Source organism: Penicillium verrucosum, assembly GCF_028828655.1.
Source record: "Penicillium verrucosum strain IBT 35672 chromosome Unknown utg000001l_segment0_segment0, whole genome shotgun sequence".
In the NCBI taxonomy this organism is placed as follows: Eukaryota; Fungi; Ascomycota; class Eurotiomycetes; order Eurotiales; family Aspergillaceae; genus Penicillium; species Penicillium verrucosum.
Window position 1 is genome coordinate 951,002 of NW_026643210.1, and position 14,286 is coordinate 965,287.

General features: G+C 51.7%; 6 protein-coding genes across 6 annotated transcripts; 4 read left to right on the plus strand and 2 right to left on the minus strand.

Moving 5' to 3' along the window:
- Positions 1-337: 337 nt before the first annotated feature.
- N7516_000356 (uncharacterized protein) lies at positions 338-2,654 on the plus strand (the record flags this gene model as incomplete). Its single annotated transcript, XM_057213078.1, has 2 exons — positions 338-650; positions 709-2,654. 2 exons carry the CDS (start codon positions 338-340, stop codon positions 2,652-2,654), a joined length of 2,259 nt encoding a protein of 752 aa, XP_057074961.1.
- A 316-nt stretch (positions 2,655-2,970) lies between these two features.
- Positions 2,971-3,943, minus strand: pup1 (proteasome core particle subunit beta 2; the record flags this gene model as incomplete). Its single annotated transcript, XM_057213079.1, has 3 exons — positions 2,971-3,630; positions 3,698-3,745; positions 3,818-3,943. The coding sequence occupies 3 exons, from the start codon at positions 3,941-3,943 to the stop codon at positions 2,971-2,973; spliced, it is 834 nt and encodes a 277-aa protein (XP_057074962.1).
- Positions 3,944-4,509: 566 nt separating this feature from the next.
- On the plus strand, positions 4,510-9,274 carry N7516_000358 (FG-nucleoporin NUP159; the record flags this gene model as incomplete). Its single annotated transcript, XM_057213080.1, has 4 exons — positions 4,510-4,578; positions 4,637-5,318; positions 5,375-8,995; positions 9,039-9,274. The coding sequence occupies 4 exons, from the start codon at positions 4,510-4,512 to the stop codon at positions 9,272-9,274; spliced, it is 4,608 nt and encodes a 1,535-aa protein (XP_057074963.1).
- Positions 9,275-9,887: 613 nt separating this feature from the next.
- On the plus strand, positions 9,888-10,250 carry N7516_000359 (uncharacterized protein; the record flags this gene model as incomplete). The annotated part of the gene is made up of 1 exon (XM_057213081.1): positions 9,888-10,250. One exon carries the CDS (start codon positions 9,888-9,890, stop codon positions 10,248-10,250), a length of 363 nt encoding a protein of 120 aa, XP_057074964.1.
- A 1,221-nt stretch (positions 10,251-11,471) lies between these two features.
- Positions 11,472-12,274, plus strand: N7516_000360 (uncharacterized protein; the record flags this gene model as incomplete). The annotated part of the gene is made up of 2 exons (XM_057213082.1): positions 11,472-11,658; positions 11,772-12,274. 2 exons carry the CDS (start codon positions 11,472-11,474, stop codon positions 12,272-12,274), a joined length of 690 nt encoding a protein of 229 aa, XP_057074965.1.
- A 403-nt stretch (positions 12,275-12,677) lies between these two features.
- N7516_000361 (telomere maintenance protein PBP2) lies at positions 12,678-14,219 on the minus strand (the record flags this gene model as incomplete). The annotated part of the gene is made up of 3 exons (XM_057213083.1): positions 12,678-12,700; positions 12,767-13,652; positions 13,716-14,219. 3 exons carry the CDS (start codon positions 14,217-14,219, stop codon positions 12,678-12,680), a joined length of 1,413 nt encoding a protein of 470 aa, XP_057074966.1.
- Positions 14,220-14,286: the final 67 nt, after the last annotated feature.

Below are 14,286 nucleotides of genomic sequence, written 5' to 3' on the forward strand. Positions count from 1 at the left end.
GCCTGATTGTAGTTACAATCAGGTAACTTCGCGAACATTTGGTATACGTCTTGGGGCGGCCTCGAACGATTAAATGGGCCATAATATGACATATACATAGTTTAAACATAGAAATAAGTTCACTGTGCAAAACAAGAAAACAATAGCTGAACCAAATGTTATAAAATAGACAAGTGATAATAGAAGCCCAAACATTGGCCTGTTGACTCCCGCCCTGGGGCGACGCGGAGATTAGTCATCACGCCAAGAATCGGAAAGCTGCCATGCGAAAGTTGATTCCGAGTGCTTGCGACAAGCCTAAGACAGCAATTGGCTAGCACATGCTATAGCCAATCCCATGTCTTTCGGCAGACATGCCTATCGGCATGCTCTAAAACCGCCAGCTACTGCAACACTTGATCATCCCTGGATCAGTGATGACCTACTCGCAGCCACGTTTCGTCGCTTCGCTAACGGTCAACGGCGCCATGGGAGCTGCGTTCCCGGACCATTGGAAGCACGACGACGTCTGGCGAAACGAAGAAACACCGCTCTGGCAAGCATAGGGGGAGGCCCGGCTGAAGATATCGCGTGCTTGTTTGGCCGCAATGGGAGGGAACACATGAAATGGGCTGACCATCCATGGCAGAGAGCACCATTCGAAACCCAAAGTATGCGTGACAACACACGCATTCAATTTGTCGAGTATTTGCTAACTGTTTTATGAAGCTTTCGTCGATCATTCTTTTGGTCCTCCCGAAGTACCTTTTTCTTTCTCCGACCAGAACCCGGAGCCTGGACCCGAACCCAGCGAATTTCATACTACTACTCATCCTCATCCGTCATATCTCGCCAAGGCGGATCAAGCTACACGTGAACAGATGCTAGAGGGATTTTTGGATGGGAACAATTGGGGCATTGAAGATGCAAGGGACTTCACTCGTCGGTTGAGAATTGACCTCCACCGGGAGCCGCGATACAGCCGGCAGATATTCGAGCGGTTACTTGCTCGTTCGGACCCAGACCTTACAGAAGCAATTGAGTTCCTGGATGATCCGTTCCTGAATACCCGGGGATCGGGGAATTACGCTGCAGCTGTCGAAATCTTTGTTCGAACGAAAACGAAACGCGGCAAACGAACCGCTGTTTTAAATGCGATTAATCGGGCGTTAGAGTTGGGGTTGATCTCAACTGATGAGATCTGTCTGATCATCACCGCTTTACCGAATATTATCGTCGAAGGAAACAAGACTCTGGGATCGTGGGACCATAAAGCTTTGTTGAAGCACTACCGGGCGATGTGGAAAGCTATTGGGTGCTGTAACATTCTCGGTTATCACGATTTGGACAGAAGCATTGTTGATGCTTGGCTTGGAGAGCTTTTGCGTATTCGCAGCTTTCGTTTTGCCGAGGAACTCATCATCGAAACCCATGATGCAGACCGTCACAGCCAGTGGCCTTCTGCTTTGGTTCAAGTTTGGTTGGAAAGCATGGATGTCGATTCGGAGACAAACTTGCCGTTCCCCGACAAGATATTCAGCCAGCTTGATGTTGATAGTGCGGCGGACTGTGTCATTCGTGTGACAGAGTCATTGGCATCGTCTTCAACAGACAGGGTCTCCAGAAACCAATTGCTTGAAAGATGGAGGGATTGCGTCGCAGATGCCGAAGTCATTTCGACCGTTGCCAAGTCACAGGTCTGGTTCGATTTCCCTCTGCCATGTGTTCAATCACAAATCAAGCATGCCCCTCTGAGCCATTCAACTCAACGTCAGATAATCTTGCGACTCTGGCTTCTACGAACGCTTGGCCGATCTACTGGGCCCATGTACAATCAGAGCGCAAGAGTAACGGATCAACCGATATATTCATTGCTCAATCTCTACCAAACGGTGATACAAGATACCAGCGGAACATTCTATCCAAACTTCATGCGAGAAATCCATGATCTCGATCTCCCCTACAACAGCCTTCTGCTCCTAGCCCTAAATAAAAGGGGCAAATCCTCCATTACCAGAACCACCCGCAAAACCCTCGAACAACTGGAAACCTCCCAGCTCTCCCTAGCAGAAGTATGGACAAACCCATCCATATACAAAGGAATACAAAAGCTTTTCCACACCACATTCGACGAAATGTTCCATCGCATGGACCTCACCAGCCCAGACACAGTTGAAGAAATCCTGAATGTTGTTCGCTCAGGAGACTCAAAGAACATCTGGCCCATCCTCAGGCTTCTCAACAACAACATCCCATTTAAGGTCAGCCTCCACAAAGCCTGGCAGCCCATTCCACACCCCGATGAGAAAGTCCTCGTGCGATACCACCCAGCGCCGCGGGACAGCCGATGTCCCGATCCCCATGCTGCAGTCGACCTCATAAACCAGCTGGCAGTTGCGCTCTCCTGCTGCAGGCATTTGACTCCGTGTCAGTCTTTCCATATGGTTCACTGGCTTTACGGGTACCTTCGCAGACACGGCGGGCCCGTGGATCCGGAGTTCGTGCGGGCGATGTATCATGCTGGTGTTGTCCGATACCGTCGTGATGGTCGCCGTATCTCGGCTACTCAGTATGAGTACATCCGTTGGATTGTCGGCAAGTTTGAAAGCTCTGAGGTTATTGAAGAGCTCACTGCTCTGCCTCAGATTGGCGAATCGAGGGTTGGTCGGCAGTAGATGTGGTATGTGAATGGATGTCTACATGGGAAATTTTTATAGAAGAGCGATACGATACCCCTGCTTCAATTTACCTTGCCCAGAGGGTGCTGAGCTGAACATTCAATCTACATGAAAGATGTAACTATCAAGTTTTTGAAACCTCCGATTTCTGTGGCCACCCCTGCTCTAAACCTTGTAGCATAACGCGAACAAGTACGCCCGTGGTCTTGGCCGAATTACGATCGTACAGAAAACATAGTGAGGCAGAAGAAACCCATGCGTGCATTAAATCAGTCCAAGAAGACCACACTGGTCAGTGCATCTCCAAGAAAATCTAAGTATCAACTTCCATGCTGTCCCCAGTACCAAGGTTATCATCACCGGACAGAGTTTCGATCGTGACATATTTCTTCATATCTTCCTTGCTGATAACCCTCTGGTCCAAATAAGCAGTGGTACCACGGGGGAAGCGGTAGTTGCGCTCCTTCTGCGGGCGCTCGTTAGGCTTCATGTAGTTGCGGAGCAGCTGAGTGGGCTGATCCTTCTCGATCACACACACGTCGACATTGCTACCAGAGCCCAAATCGTTGAAGATACCAGCCTTGATTGCCTCAGCACAGATGTCGATGGCGCCCTGGCGGTCCAGGTCTGGTTGCCAGGTCGATTCAAACACAGACATCGCAGCCAGCGATCCGGATCCCATCGTCACGTACGGCAGCTTGTCTGTAGATCCGTGTGCATGCACAGTGTACAGTCCCGTGCCGGTCGGGTCCACGCCTGCAACAACAAGGTACGCCCCGATGTGGCCCTGGTACCGGAAGAGGTGCTGCTTGAGCATCGTCATACAGGTGATCACGCGGGGGTCGCGGCCCGTTGATAGCGAGTGCAGTTCGACGTTGGAGCTGATGAGCGCCGTGGTGAATTCGGTGTCGGCGGCGGTACCGGCTCCAGCACACCAGATCTTCGGCGCGATGTAGTGCAGCTTCTCGCAGTTCTAGAGACAAAGAATGTTAGATGCTTTCCAAAATGAAAATGCACATGATCTGATCGGTATATCTTACCTTGTCTGCTACTATGGGACCGCTGGTAGCTCGGGTATCTGCTGCAATCTGTAATGGCGATTCGAGTCAGCTCCTGGGTCACAGCTCGTAGGAATCTCCTCGCATCGCTTGGGACCATACCACAACACCCTTATCGTAGACACAGCCCACAATTGTTGTACCGGTACTTGTGGCCTTGGGAAGGGGAACACCCCTAGCGTGAAGCGCCGCATTGCGGTTGTAGTTTGTGAAGTCGAAGCCGGGCATGGTGACAACGCTGGTGTTCGCGACCAGCTAAACTGATTATCAAGATATAAAGCAGGTATAGCAAGAAACAAGAGCGAAATTCGAATATTGGGGGAGATCGAGAAGGATGGATGGTTGAATGGGGTAGCAAGCTGGAGATGGAAGTGAAGAGGAAGTGAGCTGTTTGGAGTGACGAAGCTCCCGCAGCCTAAATTGGAGCCTAAATTATCAGGCATAAACAAGGTGTTTTTGCCGGACATTATTTTCCAATTCAATGCTTTTCTATTGTAGTCCTCCTTGACCTCTCTCTCTCCAACCTTTTTGCGCATCGGCGATTACCGTTGCGTCCCTTTTTATTCTTTGCTTGTCTTCTCATTCCTGGGAAGCCACGCAACCTCAAGATTTTCGCGCATACTCTCAACCTCTTCTCCCGGAGTCCTCAGTCACTCCATCGACGCTCGCTCTCTACACCTCCCAACTCACCTTCGCCTAATGCTGTCAGACATAGCTCCCCTCTAAGCGAAAGCACACATTCTCCTTCTGGGACATTCAATTCTGAAAAGCTTAGAATGGCTTTCAACTTCGGAATGTCCAACCCCGCTGGGGGAAGCGCCTCTGCGGAGCTTGGTTCAGAGCTTCCCGATGTCTTTACCGATGTATGTCCAACCCGCCACAGCTCTTACTCACCAAGATCCTCTCTAATGTAGCTAATAGGAGATCGGTTTCAAAGGCGTGTCCGGGGACGCAAACATCCGCTTCCTCTCAACGGCATGGCCCGACGACGCGCTTCCGGCTCCTACTTCCTCACTTCTGGCTGTCGCACACACCAAAGGCCTCATTGTCGGCGCTGGCCCAGATGCGCTGGTAATCAGCACCGCTGATGTCGTCAGAAAGTCCATCGAGGCGCCGGCTGGAGAAGATATGGAGAAAACGAAGCCCTTCCAACCCATCGCCACAATTCCCCTTCCTTCTCGTCCCACTCATGTGGCATTTACACCGGGCGACGATGGCCTGATTCTCGCTACAGAGAATGGCCCCGCAATCTCGGTTTTCGATACCAACACCCTCACACAAGGAAATGCGCAGCCGGCGATTTCAATTCCTACAAATGGCGTGTCGCTACGAGCACTGACACCAAACCCTGACCCTTCGTCGACACTCGTCGCGCTGGTCACCGTTAACGGCGATCTTCTTATCGCCGATCTCAAGGCTGGGAGCCTAGTTCCTGGGCCTAGTGGCCCAGTTCTCAAGACTGGTGTCAGCTGTGCTTCATGGAGCAACAAAGGAAAGCAGCTCGTCGCTGGATTAGCCGATGGCACTGGATACCAGATGACCCCAGATGGAACGAAGAAGGCTGAAATTCCTCGGCCATCTGATTTGGAGGGAGATTGCCACAGTAAGTTTCAAATAACTCCCAGAACTAAAGAAGTACTTTAACTTACAATTATACAGTTTCATCAATCGCATGGCTTGAAAATGATGTTTTCCTTGTCACATACACCCCAAATGCTGCAGAGGATGATATGGGAATGAACCCAGGTTCTTCATACTACATCATAACCCGTCGCAAGCAGGCACCGTTCCTCATCCAGAAATTGCCAGAAGTCTGCTCGACTATGGGCTTTTTGGTGAAGCGCGGTCCTGCATTCCAATTTATCACCAGAATTAGAGAATACAAGCCTCACTTGAGAGATGTCCTGATCATCGCGTCAACTGCGTCGACTGATCTCGGACTCATCACGCGATCTGACCAACCTCTGGCCAACGATGAGCGAATTAAGTCTCATGTTGGTCAGTTCATGACCACAGAAGTCAGCGACGACACCAAACGTGCTAGTGTCCCGTTGAAAGACTCTGGAGAGGAGACATCGGTCATTGGTCTGGCACAAAACCTCTCAGCCACGGAAAATGTCATCGCACCGCTTCCGGGTTCCGATATCTTGGAGAGCTCGACGCCCCTTCCCGGGGTTCTTCTTTTAAATAATGATGGTATCCTTTCATCATGGTGGTTCGTTTATGCTGATTCGATTCGCCAAAACATCCCGTATTCGGGTTTGATTTCGTCCGGTCAGGCAACCCAAGCTCCCTCTCAGCCACAGGCTATAGCTCCAACCCCGGCCCCTGCCCCCACACAGCAACCTGCATTTGGCCAGTCAGGGTTTGGAAGTCCGGCGCCGTTTGGCCAGCCAGCTTTCGGGAAGCCGGCGGGAGCCCCTGCCTTTGGTAGCCCATCAGCCATGGGAGCTTCGACTATGGGCGCGACTGCCTTTGGGAAGCAAAGTGCTCCGGCATTTGGAGGCCCTGCCCCAGCCTTTGGAAAGACATCGTCACCGGCCCCTGGTCCCGCGTTTGGGACCCCCTCTCAGCCTGGTGCATCATTCGGTACCCCCAGTACGCCTGGACAGCCGCAGTTCGGGAAGTCTGGATTCGGTGCTATGGGATCTGGACCTGGACAGTCTAGCTCCCCGGCAAACCCATTCGGGGCTAAGGGTACAGCATCTAGCGGTGGTGGCTTCAGCTCCTTCTCCGGTGGAGGCGGCTTCAGTGGCTTTGCAACAGCGAAGCCGGGCGAGTCACCATTCGGAGCGAAGCAAACAAGCGAGTCACCATTTGCAGCTAAGCAGCCGAGCGAGTCACCCTTCGCGGCAACACAACCAAAGGCGTCGCCATTCGGAACCGCCTCTACTGGTGAAAGTGCTTTCGCCAAGAGCTCTGCCTCGCCCTTTGGGGCCAAGCCTCAAGCCCCTACCTCGTTCCCGCCTCCTGCGTCCAGTGAAGTCAAGAATCCCTTTGGCGCCCCGCAAGGTGGATTTGAACTCAAGTCTACCTTCAAGGGCGATGGCTCGGCTGTCAATGATGGGCCAAAACCAGACAAACCTTCTTCCGGAGCGTTCTCATTTGGTGGCTCCTTTGACGAAATGGTGTCAACGCCCCGCAAGGGAAGCGCGTCGCCGAGTGAATCAATGGATGATGATACTGAAGATATCGAGCCTGTGAACAAGGAGACATTCTCAATTTTCGGCGGGGCAAGCAAACCTGCTTCACAGACCCCCACCTCAATGTTCAGCTCAAAAACACAGACTACAAAGACAACCACTTCGGCCGAGAAGACCCAGTCGCCATTCTCTACACTTGGCACCACTGCTGATCAAAACCGAGTGACCAGCCCGTTGTCAGCGCTGTCTGATAAGACCGAGACACCCAAGAAAGATTGGCCTAACACATCAAGTATCGATGTGGAGGCGCCATTGCCACCAGATCCTACCACCCGGGCTAGTTATGCAGCTGGGGATACTTCCGCTTCTGATAACGTGTCGAAGTGCTCCGCTGAGGATGCCCCCCTTCCTCCCGATTTCACCAAGGCGAAGAAGTCTTTACAACCTGAAGATGACGCCCCTCTGCCGCCTGATTTCCTCTCCCCGAAAAAGTCTGCACCCTCGACGGACGACGCTCCTCTCCCTCCCGACTTCCTCACTCAGAAGAAGACTGCACCCAAGACGGACGATGCTCCTCTCCCTCCCGACTTCCTCACTCAGAAGAAGACTGCACCCAAGACGGATGACGCTCCCCTTCCTCCAGACTTCTTAACAAAGCCCAAAAAGTCCGAGACTGCGGTTGTCCCCGAAGAAGCACCTCTCCCGCCTGACTTTACCGCAAAGCCCAAGACCAAACCTTTCGAGGAGGCAGTTCCAATCCCTGATGAATCGGATGAATCGGGTATCTCTGATGGAGACTCCGAGGCCGCAGACGAGTCGGACTTCAGTGATAGCGGTGAAGAAATCACACACGATGAAGCATTCATTGCCAAATCCAAGCCATCAGCCCAGAGCTCGTTTGGTGCTGTTTCCGAGCAAAGTTCCACCGGAGGATTCTTCAGCAGCCCTGCTCGAGATGCGGATGACAAAGGCCGCCGTCCCCGGCAGCTATTTGGGGAGATCTCCAAGCAGCCACTGCTTCCTCCCCCGGGCCCTATTGCCCAAGGTAATCGTGAGCCCTACCGGTCACCAAGTCCGATTCGGATCGGAGGGAAAAAGAACGTGTTATTCTCTGAGAAATCACGTACTCGCAAGGGGTCCACAGGCGCGTTGCACTCGCGTAAGGCATCTCTTACACAAATTGGCCAGCGTGATGGCCACCTGAGAAAGGCTAGCGATGTTGCTCGCGAGGAGCAAGAGAAGCAAGCACGCGCACATGCAGCGGCTCAACTCCAGGAAGACGATGTGCTATCTTTGTCAGATGATGACGAGGATGATAGACTTCGTGATGAGCTGGCTCAGCCCGTTGAGCCCGTTGATACCCTGGATCCATTCTTACCCCACCAAAACTACATGGGCGAGACTGCGAAGCCAGGTATTGCCGGCCAGGTCGAACGACTTTATCGTGATATCAACTCTATGGTAGATACATTGGGCATAAATGCTAGGTCAATGGCCGGATTCCTTCTGCACCAGCAACCCAAGCAACCCTCTGATCTTGATGGGTGGGTGATGATCATTAACAGCGACCAGCCCGCTGACATTCTCGACACGAAGATGGCCTTGAAGGACATTGAGATATTTGAAGAGCTGATTGCTTCAATTGCGCAATCATTGGACGACCAACGGGTGCAGGGAGTGGATGAAAAGCTCGATGCGTGCCGTGACCTACTCACAAAGCAGGTTGTCACCCTGCGAGGCCAGTTCGCAAGCATCCGCAAGACTCTTGATGCACACACCGACATCGGCGCTATCCTCGAAGCGCCACTTTCTGCCGAGCAAGGTGCGCTCCAGCATGATCTGCGCACCACATTCACAAATATCCAGGTCAAGATGACCGCCCTTGAACAGGCAGTCTCCCTTCTACGTGCCAAAATCGCCGACATCCCGCAGGTAAATGGCACAAGCAGGAACCGACCAACCGTCGAGGCTGTTACTAAGACCATCGCAACAATGATGAGCATGGCCGAGGGAAAGAGCACAGACATCGATGTTCTCGAGGCACAGATGCGCAGGCTCGGCGTGGACGTTGCTCCCACAGGACCCCCAAGCCGCGAGGCCTCTCCCTTCTCTACTCCTCGCAAGAACGTTGCTGGCCGTATTCCCATGACTCCTGGGTCACGAGGCTCGGTTGACGGTAGCGCCTACCACACCCCCTGAGTCCGCTTCACGCGGTCTCAATTTCCGAGCCAGCATCAATGGCTCGGTGAGACAGAGCCGTCTCCGTAGCGTGGAGGGTGCTAGCGAGTCTGCCCTCCCGCATGAAGACGCCGTCCAATACAAGGCCAAGAAGTCGCGTCGTCAGCACTTGAATGCCAACTTGAAGAAGGCCTTCGAGGACAAGCAGGCCAAGGTACGCGACGTCGATGACTGGTAGTTTACTCTCTTCTTATTTTATTTCTTATTTTCTTTCATTTGGTTTTCTCTAAAGATTCTGATCTGATATCTGGGGGAATTTGCTTTCAGCGTGGATTGGTATTTGGTGGATGGTCTTAATTGGGCCAGGGAGTCATGGCATGCACATACGTGGAATTTCTTTTTCAGCGCCACGGTGGGTGGCTAAATTAGCTATCAAATGCAAGCCCTATCTACATGCAGTTTTATTGAATTCTAGTCAAATCCTGTACTCGCGTGTGAAGTAAACAAGAATAGCCGGTCGCTCTCATGTTCTTTCTAGATGTCTTTTTAGGTGTATACGTAGCATCCCTAGCGCTTGACAAAGAATGAGAAGTCCGGCCAAATGGTGAATGGTTTCAAGGGATGTTGGTCAAAGAGTATACATATATTTAAAAGCATTGTAGTAATGAATGGCAAAAGGTCTTTGTTCTCACTCACCTACACCGTAGAAACATATATAAAGTCGATGCCCTCGACCTATACCAACACCACTAGCACCACCAGCATTCCTCTACACGATTTTCCAGCAAATCCCGTTCCCTAGAATCTATTTACTCTATTTACTCTGTCTACTCTATCTATCTACCAGCAAAATGTCAGGAGGTGCGAGTGATATGTGTCCTTTCATGATGGGCTCCGAGCGTCTGGTGGACCCCCAAGATGATGCAGCTCTTTGGGTTACTGTAGAATTTCCCGAAGCAATGGAGCTTACACATAGTGACGAAGAGGTGATGGAGTTTGTTGTTCAGCAGGTTGAAAGCCACAAGGTCAAGATTTCCACTCACGCACAACATTATCAGAGATCCTTGTGTCTCTCGCTACCAGTCGTTGGAGTCTCCAGTTATGAGGAACACAATGATGCAGTCATGGCTCAGGCTAAGACTTTGGCGCTCTGGTGGCTTGCAGAAATCCAAGCACACAGGGTTCAGCTGGACCGGAATTTGATTTTCCCTTAGTTCGACCATCGAACAGTTATATCAGAGCAATCAAACATATAAGAACGACAATTCTATGGGTAGAAGCGAGTATTGAATTAAGGCGAGAGGCATGGGGAGATGTGCAGTCGATGGGGTTCTTTGGGGGTATCTGATAGATGAATAGAGCAGCTATGTTGAAAAGAAGAAAAATGAACAAGACACCGAGGAAAAAACGTCAAGTCTCACAAGTAGAATAGCACCTAAGCCGTAAGAGTCCCGGCTTCTGGGATTCCATATTGAGCGAATACCACAGTCCGCAATTCAAGTGGCTCGCGTATTTGAAGTTGAACCGTTAACACAAGTCATAAAATGCTATTTGGTTGCAAGGCAACCGAATCCCAAACCCAACAAAACAACTATAATAGACAATTAGCCAAGTAGACGAAATGCTGCAGGATGTAGAGTGTGAAAGAAGCAGAGATGAGATATCAGATATCATCATAAAGGTTATACTTTGCACCACCCTCTTACCCTGGATCATATTGACAAAATAAAATCACAATCTGCATTCCACTTGCGAAGTATTTCCCCACTGCCGGCGTCCAGGTGGTTCCCAAGACGAGGGTTCGATCTTACCGAGGAACCAGACTCACTCGGAAGACATATTCAGGCGAGGTGATGGCAATGTGGGAATCGTTGGATTTGGGAGGCCACCACTGTCCGCAACCAATGGTAAGAATTGTGTATAACATGGGCCATAATTTCGGTTTCAGACAAGTCAATAAGCCACACGATCAGAAATGCGAGAGCGAGGCAGTGACACAGCGCGAGAAAAACCACAATTTCCCCGAACAGCAGCCATTTCATTAGGGCCAATGTGAATATAGGGTTCACCACATAGCTTAGAAGTACAGCGAATAAGAACAGTCGATTATTTTTGTCACGGAATGGGGAGTATAACTGGGACATTAGTCTGTATGACTGCATGATGGGAGAGGTGAGAGGAGACAGGAGAGAAGAGAAAGAGAGCAGAGGAAAGAGAACATCATGTGTTTGGCCATGACTCTATTGGGGAAGGGACTAACTGCACAAAATAGGAAGGAAGGAAGAGAAGGGAAGGTGCCAATGTCAATTTCCTAATTGGGAATTCCCTAGTCCAGTGACATCATGTGCTCGTGACATCAGTCATCAGTATTTTGATACTCCAAGGTTATCTCTCCCATCCATACACACTGTCATTGGGAACACCACCAACCCATCATGTCTCAAACTGTTAGTCAGGTCACCTTCTTCCGTGTCAAACCCTCCGTCAGGCCCGAAGACCCGGACAGCGAAGAAGGCGAGGCTCTACTGAGGATCTTCCGCACAACTCAACACCAAAGCGGTCATGAGTACTCAGCCTGGGGACGCACAGCCGAAGACAAAGACACCATTGTCTGGGTTGTAGGTGAGTTCAGCAACCCCTCGGGACAACTCGCAAACTACAATATACCCACGATATATCCTACTCACCCCTACAAACCTACAACCTGCAGCCTACGGGTCTAACCAAACCAACAGATTGGACCGATCCCCGTAGCACAATAAATGTCCACCTCCTCGAGCCCTTCCTGGACCCAGAAAATCCCCAGACACCATCGTCGCTCCACATCACCTTCAGCCCACCACTCTCCTGCACAGAAACCCTGACCAAAAACCCTGTGACGGAGCTATGCACGCTACCATTCCCAAGCGATCTTGATGTGCTAGCAGTAAAGCAGATTAACGCGGACTTGATTAATTTCCGCACTACACTGGTCGAGCAGCTGCCACAATTAGCGGGGCCACGGTCGTGGTCAATGGGGCATGTTGACCGGCCGAGTAAGCTGCCGCACGAGAAGAGTCCGAGTGGGCAAGCTTTCGCCCACCTCCTCGCTGTTGGCTGGGAAAGTATGGAGACGCATCTCAAGGCCAAGCAGACGGATAAGTTTATTCAGAGTATTGCGCCTCTGAGGGAGAAGATGCTGGCTCCTATTCCTGGGTTGGAGATGAAACATGTCAGTTTTCAAAAGATTGAGGGTTAGGAGTTCCAAGGGACGAGTAAGATCGGGAAGAGAGAAAGAGAGAAAGAAACCAAGGAGAGTGAGGTGCCGTGGATTAGTGTTGGGGGGGGCTTGGATGTAATGTGAGCTGTGTTGCATGGATCATAGGATATGTCGGTGGTAATTAGAGCAGGTAGTGGAAAGGGAAAAAAATGGGCTACTTGATTCAAGGGATTATTGCGGGAATTGTTATTAGAAAGGCAGAAAGAATCAAATCACACGCCTTGGAATAAGATACAACGAGAAAGTAAGAAAAGAAAAAAAAAAGAAATAACACCCTGAGAGATCGAAGGCAAAGAAAAAGAGACTTCATTAACCACCGTAGACTTTTGGGCATAACCCTGCAATAAGACTCTTGTAGCAGGTGTAGGTTGCACTGCGAGACTTAGACTCGGTGTTTTTCGCTCTCTGATGAATTCATTAGAACCTGGACAACAATCTGCTTCCTGCGGACCTGGGGGCCGGGGGACAAACCAAGTCGGGAATAAAGCATGTACAGAGCCATCTGGTTGCACTCCGCGGTACCAGTGATAGTAACCAGACGCTCGTTGCTGCTCTCCTGGGGCTCGTTGATCTTGATGACACTGCCGCTGAGGTGACGTATCTCGTTAATTTTAGCACCACCCTTGCCGATGATGGCACCAACCATGTCGTTGGGAATGTAGATCTGCTGGGTCAGTGGCTGACCGGGCATGGCAGCGCCCGCAGGGGTAGGGGCTGTTGGAGGTCCACGGCCAGGGGTCGGCTGCTGGGGACCACCAACGAAGGGAGCGGGCTGGTGGGGGCCTGCGCCGCCGTAAGCAGCCTGGGGAGCGGCGGGGAAGTGCATGGGGGTCTGGGGAACAGGAGCAGGAGCTGGCTGCCCGTGAAGGTAGGGAACACCGTACGCACCACCACCGGCACGGTTGGGGTGAGGGTGGTGACGCTTGAAGTTCTCGGGGTGGCCGTATTGGCCGCCGGCGGGCTGAGGAACGTACGGAACAACCTGCATACCACCAGGGACAGCACCGGCAGGACCGCCGCTGCGAGTTGCGTATGCCGAAGCCGCGGGACCGCCGTAACGTTCAGATAGCTGCTCGACCAAGGTGACTGCGACATAGTAGGTAGCAATGTGAACGGCATCTGCAACACCGAGGATGACGAGGGATCGTTCCGTGGACAGGGGGAGGCAAGCATCCGAGGCATTCAGACGGGCGCCGGAAGCCTCCTGGATCTCACGAATGCGACAGCCACCCTTGCCGATGATGGAGCCAATTAGAATGTGAGGAATTAGCAAACGCAGAGGGTAGGTCTTGGACTGTGCAGTAGAAGCAGCCTCCAGAGGTTCATTGTTAAGGGTACGGATGATTAAACCAAACGCCTGATAGTTGTCATTAGCAATCGAATATTCGTAACAAACCTGTTAAATGGAAAGCAAACCTACCTTGGCAGCAGCGTCCTGGGGACCGCTGACGGTCAGGATACGCTCGACTGCACCTCGAGAATAATCACTGACAGTGCACTTGGCACCGGACAGACGACGAATCTGGGACACGTTCTCACCTCCCTTCCCAATCACGGTAGCTGCCTCCGGGCTGGAGATCACTGCGCGAATATGAACCCAGCTCGACTCGTCCTGGGGGGGTTGATCAGAGCCCGCTCGGTCAGCCTGGGAAGCAGTTGATTGGATGGGTTGGGTGTCAACAGGGAGACCCTTGCCATTGGGCGCATCGGGAACCACGGTATCACCCTGGGTATCCTTGGCACCTTCGACAGTAGGAACCTGGCTACTGGATACATCTGTTTCCGCCTCGGCATCGGCATCGCTCTTGACTACTTTGTCCAGCGCCGGGCGCTTGGCCTCTGGCTGGTCATTGGGACCGGAAGGCGACGAAGGGTCCTCGAGAGGACGCTTGGTCGATTGAAGGTTGGATGGAGAAGCCGACATCTTGGATAGTCTGTGCTGCTGTTTTGTTTTCACTTACAAGTGAAATCGGAAGGTGTCAAGAATGAAT